This window comes from Salmo trutta, chromosome 16 (genome assembly GCF_901001165.1).
Source record: "Salmo trutta chromosome 16, fSalTru1.1, whole genome shotgun sequence".
NCBI classification, from domain to species: domain Eukaryota; kingdom Metazoa; phylum Chordata; class Actinopteri; order Salmoniformes; family Salmonidae; genus Salmo; species Salmo trutta.
This window is the reverse complement of record NC_042972.1, coordinates 49,327,677-49,335,435: the sequence shown is the minus strand read 5'-3', so window position 1 is coordinate 49,335,435 and position 7,759 is coordinate 49,327,677. Positions and strand designations below refer to the sequence as shown.

The 7,759-nt window shown below is 43.9% G+C and overlaps 1 protein-coding gene across 1 annotated transcript in view; it reads right to left on the bottom strand.

Annotated features, from left to right (window-relative positions):
• Nucleotides 1-5,558: 5,558 nt before the first annotated feature.
• The window catches only part of skib (v-ski avian sarcoma viral oncogene homolog b), a 36,150-nt gene continuing 33,949 nt past the window's right edge, over nucleotides 5,559-7,759 (bottom strand). Inside the window, exon 7 of the mRNA XM_029694768.1 lies at nucleotides 5,559-7,698. Coding sequence (XP_029550628.1) covers nucleotides 7,486-7,698 — 213 coding nt within the window. The 3' untranslated portion in view covers nucleotides 5,559-7,485. The remainder of the gene's footprint in view (nucleotides 7,699-7,759) is intronic.

The following is a 7,759-nucleotide window of genomic DNA, read 5'->3' as shown; positions in this document are numbered from 1 at the left end:
ATCACACCTTCTCCTCCATGCTTCACATGCAGAGATCATCCGTTCACCTACGCTTTTATTTTTTTTATTTTATTTCACCTTTATTTAACCAGGTAGGCAAGTTGAGAACAAGTTCTCATTTACAATTGCGACCTGGCCAAGATAAAGCAAAGCAGTTCAACACATACAACAACAGAGTTACACATGGAGTAAAACAAACATACAGTCAATAATACAGTAGAAAAATAAGTCTATATACAGTGTGAGCAAATGAGGTGAGATAAGGGAGGTAAAGGCAAAAAAGGCCATGGTGGCAAAGTAAATACAATATAGCAAGTAAAACACTGGAATGGTAGATTTGCAGTGGAATAAAGTGCTAAGCAGAAATATAAATAATGGGGTGCAAAGGAGCAAAATAAATAAATAAATACATAAATACAGTAGGGGAAGAGGTAGTTGTTTGGGCTAAATTATAGATGGGCTATGTACTGGTGCAGTGATCTGTGAGCTGCTCTGACAGCTGGTGCTTAAAGCTAGTGAGGGAGATAAGTGTTTCCAGTTTCAGAGATTTTTGTAGTTCGTTCCAGTCATTGGCAGCAGAGAACTGGAAGGAGAGACGGCCAAAGGAGGAATTGGCTTTGGCGGTGACCAGAGAGATATACCTACTGGAGCGCGTGCTACAGGTGGGTGCTGCTATGGTGACCAGTGAGCTGAGATAAGGGGGGACTTTACCTAGCAGGGTCTTGCAGATGACCTGGAGCCAGTGGGTTTGGCGACGAGTATGAAGCGAGGGCCAGCCGATGAGAGCGTACAGGTCGCAGTGGTGGGTAGTATATGGGGCTTTGGTGACAAAACGGATGGCACTGTGATAGACTGCATCCAGTTTATTGAGTAGGGTATTGGAGGCTATTTTGTAAATGACATCGCCGAAGTCGAGGATTGGTTAGGATGGTCAGTTTTACGAGGGTATGTTTGTCAGCATGAGTGAAGGATGCTTTGTTGCGAAATAGGAAGCCAATTCTAGATTTAACTTTGGATTGGAGATGTTTGATGCGAGTCTGGAAGGAGAGGTTACAGTCTAACCAGACACCTAGGTATTTGTAGTAGTCCACATATTCTAAGTCAGAACCATCCAGAGAAGTGATGCTGGACGGGCGGGCAGGTGCGGGCAGCGATCGATTGAAGAGCATGCATTTAGTTTTACTTGTATTGAAGAGCAGTTGGAGGCCACGGAAGGAGAGTTGTATGGCATTGAAGCTCGTCTGGAGGGTTGTTAACACAGTGTCCAAAGAAGGGCCAGAAGTATACAGAATGGTGTCGTCTGCGTAGAGGTGGATCAGAGACTCACCAGCAGCAAGAGCGACATCATTGATGTATACAGAGAAAAGAGTTGGCCCAAGAATTGAACCCTGTGGCACCCCCATAGAGACTACCAGAGGCCCGGACAACAGGCCATCCGATTTGACACATTGAACTCTATCAGAGAAGTAGTTGGTGAACCAGGCGAGGCAATCATTTGAGAAACCAAGGCTATTGAGTCTGCCGATGAGGATGTGGTGATTGACAGAGTCGAAAGCCTTGGCCAGGTCAATGAATACGGCAGCACAGTATTGTTTCTTATTGATGGCGTTTACGATATAATTTAGGACCTTGAGTGTGGCTGAGGTGCACCCATGACCAGCTCTGAAACCAGATTGCATAGCGGAGAAGGTGCGGTGGGATTCGAAATGGTCGGTAATCTGTTTGTTGAATTGGCTTTCGAAGACCTTAGAAAGGCAGGGTAGGATAGATATAGGTCTGTAGCAGTTTGGGTCAAGAGTGTCCCCTCCTTTGAAGAGGGGGATGACAGCAGCTGCTTTCCAATCTTTTGGAATCTCAGACGACACGAAAGAGAGGTTGAACAGGCTAGTAATAGGGGTTGCAACAATTTCGGCAAATGATTTTAGAAAGAAAGGGTCCAGATTGTCTAGCCCGGCTGATTTGTAGGCGTCCAGATTTTGCAGCTCTTTCAGAACATCAGCTGACTGGATTTGGGAGAAGGAGAAATGGGGAAGGCTTAGGCGAGTAGCTGTTGGGGGTGCAGTGCTGTTGACCGCGGTAGGGGTAGCCAGGTGTAAAGCATGGCCAGCCGTAGAAAAATGCTTATTGAAATTCTCAATTATAGTGGATTTATCGGAGGTGACAGAGTTTCCTATCCTCAGTGCAGTGGGCAGCTAGGAGGAGGTGTTCTTATTCTCCATAGACTTTACAGTGTCCCAGAACTTTTTTGAGTTTGTGTTGCAGGAAGCAAATTTCTGCTTGAAAAAGCTAGCCTTGGCTTTTCTAACTGCCTGTGTATATTGGTTTCTAACTTCCCTGAAAAGTTGCATATCACGGGGGCTGTTCGATGCTAATGCAGAACGCCACAGGATGTTTTTGTGTTGGTTAAGGGCAGTCAGGTCTGGAGATAACCAAGGGCTATATCTGTTCCTGGTTCTAAATTTCTTGAATGGGGCATGCTTATTTAAGATGGTGAGGAAGGCTTTTTTTTTAAATAACCAGGCATCCTCTACTAACGGGATGAGGTCAATATCCTTCCAGGATACCAGGGCCAGGTCGATTAGAAAGGCTTGCTCGTTGAAATGTTTCAGGGAGCGTTTGACAGTGATGAGTGGAGGTCGTTTGACCGCTGACCCATTACGGGTGCAGGCAACTCTGACTCTCACAAAGACACAGCGGTTGGAACCAAAAAGCTCAAATTTGGACTCATCAGACAAAAGGACAGATTTCCACCGGTCTAATGTCCATTGCTCCTGTTTCTTGGCACAAGCAAATCTCTTCTTCTTATTGGTGTCCTTTAGTAGTGGTTTCTTTGCAGCAATTCGACCATGAATGCCTGATTCACACAGTCTCCTCTGAACAGTTGATGTTGAGATGTGTCTGTAACTTGAACTCTCTGAAGCATTTATTTGGGCTGCGATTTCTGAGGTGCAGTTAACTCTAATGAACTTATCCTCTGCAGTAGATGTAACTCTGTCACGGTTGTCGTAGGAATGAGCGGACCAAAGTGCAGCGTGTGTGTCGTGCCACATTTTATTTATACTATGAAACTATGCAATACATAAATAAACTGAATGACAAGAAAACAACAAACCGTGACACAGAGGTGAAACATACACTACTCACAATTAATCTCCCACAAACCCAGGTGGAAAAAAACCCTACTTAAGTATGATCTCCAATTAGAGACAACGAGGACCAGCTGCCTCTAATTGGAGATCATCCCAAACAAAACCAACATAGAAATACAAAACCAGAACATGAACATAGAAATACAAAACATAGAAAAACACCCCCTGTCACGCCCTGACCTACTCTACCATAGAAAATAACATCTTACTATGGTCAGGACATGACAGTACCCCCCCCCAAAGGTGCGGACTCCGACCGCACCTAAACAAAACAACAACAAAATCCCCCCCCCCCAAAAAAGGGTAGGGTAGGGTGGGTAACTACTGTCTATGGCGGCTCTGGTGCAGTACACATCACCTTCTTATCCTGCGGATCCTCCAACAGAGGAGGCGGCTCTGGTTCGGGGCGTAACCCCCGCTCCGCCCGCTGATCCCTCTGCTTCTGTGCCACCGGACCGTGGATCATCGCCGGAGGTTCTGGGCTGCAGGACGCCGCTGGAGGTTCTGGGCTGCAGGCCGCCACTGGAGGTTTTGGGCCGCAGGCCGCCGCTGGAGGTTCCGGGTCACAGACTATCTCAGGAAGTTCCGGACCGCAGGCCGTCTCAGGAGGTTCCGGACCGCAGGCCGTCTCAGGAGGTTCCGGACTGGGAACTGTCGCCGGAAGATCTGGACTGGGAACTGTCGCCGGAAGCTCTGGACTGGGAATGCGCACTGGAGGCCTGATGCGTGGGACCGGTACAGGTGGAACCGGGTTGATGACGCGCACCTCAGGGCGAGTGCGGGGAGCAGGCACAGGTCGTACCAGGCTGAATAGACTCACTGGAGGCTGGGTACGTGGGGCAGGCACAGGATATACTGGGCCGTGGAGGCGCACTGGAGATCTCGAGCGTAGAGCTGGCACAACCCGGTCTGGTTGGATGCTCAACCTAGCTCGACAAATGCGGAGCGCGGGCACAGATCACACTGGCCTGTGAATGCGCACTGGTGACACAGTGCGCATCACCGCATAACACGGTGCTTGATTCGTCACTCGCTCCCCATGGTAAGCACGGAGAGTTGGCTCAGGTCTCCACCCTGACTCTGCCAATCTCCCCGTGTGCCCCCCCCCAAAAAAATTGTGGGCTGCCTCTCGTGCTTCCGTCGTTGCCGTGACTGTTCCTCGTAACGTTGCCGTTCCTCCCTTGCTGTCTCCACCTGCTTCCATGGCAGGGTCTTGTCCCCTGCCATTACCTCCTCCCATGTCCAGGACATCCTCCACTCTCTCCTTTCCCTGGCCCAGGATCCCTGCTCCTCCTGGGCACGCTGCTTGGTCCTTTTGTGGTGGGAGATTCTGTCACGGTTGCCGTAGGAATGAGAGGACCAAAGTGCAGTGTGTGTGTCGTTCCACATTTTATTTATACTGTGAAACTATGCAATACATAAATAAACTGAATGACAAAAAAACAACAAACCGTGACTCAAAGGTGAAACGTACACTACTCAAAATGAATCTCCCATAAACCCAGGTGGCAAAAACCCCTACTTAAGTATGATCTCCAATTAGAGACAACGAGGACCAGCTGCCTCTAATTGGAGATCATCCCAAACAAAACATCATAGAAATACAAAACTAGAACATGAACATAGAAATACAAAACATAGAAAAACACCCCCTGTCACGCCCTGACCTACTCTACCATAGAAAATAACATCTTACTATGGTCAGGACATGACACTCTGGGTCTTCCTTTCCTGTGCCGGTCCTCATGAGAGCCAGTTTGCTTATTTGAGCTGTTCTTGCCATAATGTGGACTTGGCCTTTTACCAAATAGGGCTATCTTCTGATACCACCGCTACCTTGTCACAACACAACTGATTGGCTCAAACGCATTAAGAAGGAAAGAAATTCCACAAATTAACTTATAACAAGGCACACCTGTTAATTGAAATGCATTCCAGGTGACTACATCATGAAGCTGGTTGAGAGAATGCCAACAGTGTGCAAAGCTGTCATCAAGGCAAAGGGTGGCTATATTGAAGAATCTCAAATATAAAATAGATTTTGATTTGCTGAACACTTTTTTGGTTACTACGTCATTGTCTATGTCTTCACTATGTAAACCTCCGACTTCAACTGTATTTCATAGTTTTGATGTCTTCACTATTATTCTAGAATGTAGAAAATTGTAAAAAAATAAAAATAAAGAAAAACCCTTGAATGAGTAGGTGTGTCCAAACTTTTGACTGGTACTGTATACATTTTTAATTCATTTGAATTCAGGCTGAAAAACAACAATGTGGAGTAAGTCAAGGGATATGAATACTTGCTGAAGCCATTGTACATACAACTAATACAACTTGAAACGTGATAACAGTGTTACACTTTGTGTAACTCATTGACTGTAATAAGATATAAAACACACTCGTGAATATGGTTGATTTGATTTTAATGGCTATTATACAGTTTTTCCAAAGAAAAAAGAAACATTGAAACAAGCGGCAAAAACAAACCCCACTTCCAAACCAAAACTACAATAAAGAGCATAAACACGACGTATATTGCTAGTACATTGTACCCAACAGGTATTCAGTGGGAGATAATAAAAGTAACTGATACGTAAGACATAAAAGTATCTTCTTCGTCAATACATGAGGGCACCTAGGAATGAAACCCAAAGAAGGGGTAATATTTATCCTAATAGGAGCTTTAGCATTGTCTGATAAGTCGGATAAAGCGGTTGATGGTGAGATATTGTCTTCGGGTAAAACTTTTGGTCTGGGTTTTGGGAGACACCTTACAATATATCAAATAAGAGAAGCATAATCCATTCTATTAAATGCCCATTGATTTCAGATGATATCGAAGGGAAACAATAATGAAACTATAATACTAACATTTCAAATATAGAGTTTCTATTGGTTTCAAGTAAGAGCCAAAATAATATTCATACGCAATTTAAGTGTGAAGCAAGCAAACTTATTGACAAATATCTTATTTACAATATCATCCTTGAACATTGTATTTACATAAGAGTTCATTGAATGAAAGTGTTCTATGTTCATGTTTATTTGTGAGTTGAAAAACACGAGGGAGTTTAATGCACAATGCAAATTTTCTTTTTAAAAAGTGCAATTCCTTTTCGTAAAGTACAAAAATATATATCCATATTTTGTATATATATGTAGAAATGTTGTTCATTGAAACTGCACATGTTGCTTTTTCAAAGAGCCCGAAAACCAGTGACTAAAAATGTATGCTTATAGTTGACAAGCAGCAAATTCTTTCGGAATATAAATTATTTTACAGTACTCGATACAAAATCGGAAATACCTCAATTCACCAAAGAGAAAGCTATATCAAAGGTGTTTTATGTGGGTAACATTAGATTTACTGGGCAGAACTCCATTCTAGCATGGGCAAGCACATTTAAACAGTTGTCACATAGTTTGGTTTCATACACAATATACTGTATCTCAAAAAACTATTTTCAAAAAGACTAATTAAGTGTAAGGAATAAGAATTGTAAAAAGTAGCACTTTCATAAAATATTTAAGATGAGAACAAAAGGTGGGTGGAACTGATTCCAGGCCACACAGTCCCCAATACTTCAGGCTTTAAATACAAGAACACAAATACACACGGTAGAGAAGCTGGCGCATACATGTATATGTTCGTATGTGAATGTGTAAATATGTACGTATGTGAGCGTTGCCTGAAGGATAGCAGTGCTGCTGATGCAACATGTCCTGTACATCCTCAAAAAAAAAGAGAAAACATTTGAATTAAGCAAGCTGATTGATTGAAAACAAGTCAATAGTGGTATACTGGTGTCCATTGTTTCCAGTGGCTTTGTAATACCTTAAAGTGTACCGAGATTCCGTGGCACTAGCAAGAGTTACACCTGCTACTGTCATTTCATGAAAACAATCACTTCTCTTTCCCCTATATATTCAAGTAACACTATATAGCTATATTCGTACATTTTAAATAGCTTATACCAAAATAAAATCCTTGAACAGCTTCAGAGATCTGACTGAGGGCTCTAAAGTCAGTTGTGAGGTGTCTTCCATGGACTTTCGTTCTTATCTTCTGTAGGCTGTACAACAATGAGTATTCATGCTTTTATCCAGTTCATTTTATAAAGATCATATATTATTATAATAACGTCCATTTCTATCATATCAGTAACCGGAAGATGTATTTTTCATTCTATGAAAACCTCTTGTCTTTGTCTCCCACAAACATCTTACAATTTGGTGAATTTCGTTTCCTTAACAAGAGGCGCAGTGCATTCTGTATCCGCCCTCTTGCATTAAGTCTCCAGTTCCAACCACACACTGTCGAGCGCACGCATCTTTAGGATCCATTAGGAAGTTGTATCTGTCTGTGTGTCTCTGCGTTAGTGTGTTGGGGGTTCATGGCGTTGTCCTGTGGGCCTCCCAGCTGAGCCTGCAGGTCCTTGACCACCCTCTCCAGGCTCTGCCGCGCCTCCCTCTCCTGCTGTAGCTCCCCTCTCAGCTGCTCTCGGTCCGCCTCCGTCTGCTGCAGCTGAACCTGCAGCTCCTCAATCTGGAAAGGAAGGTACACATCAGTCAGGAAGCACATGCAGTGACTCAACTGTTCTTGATTA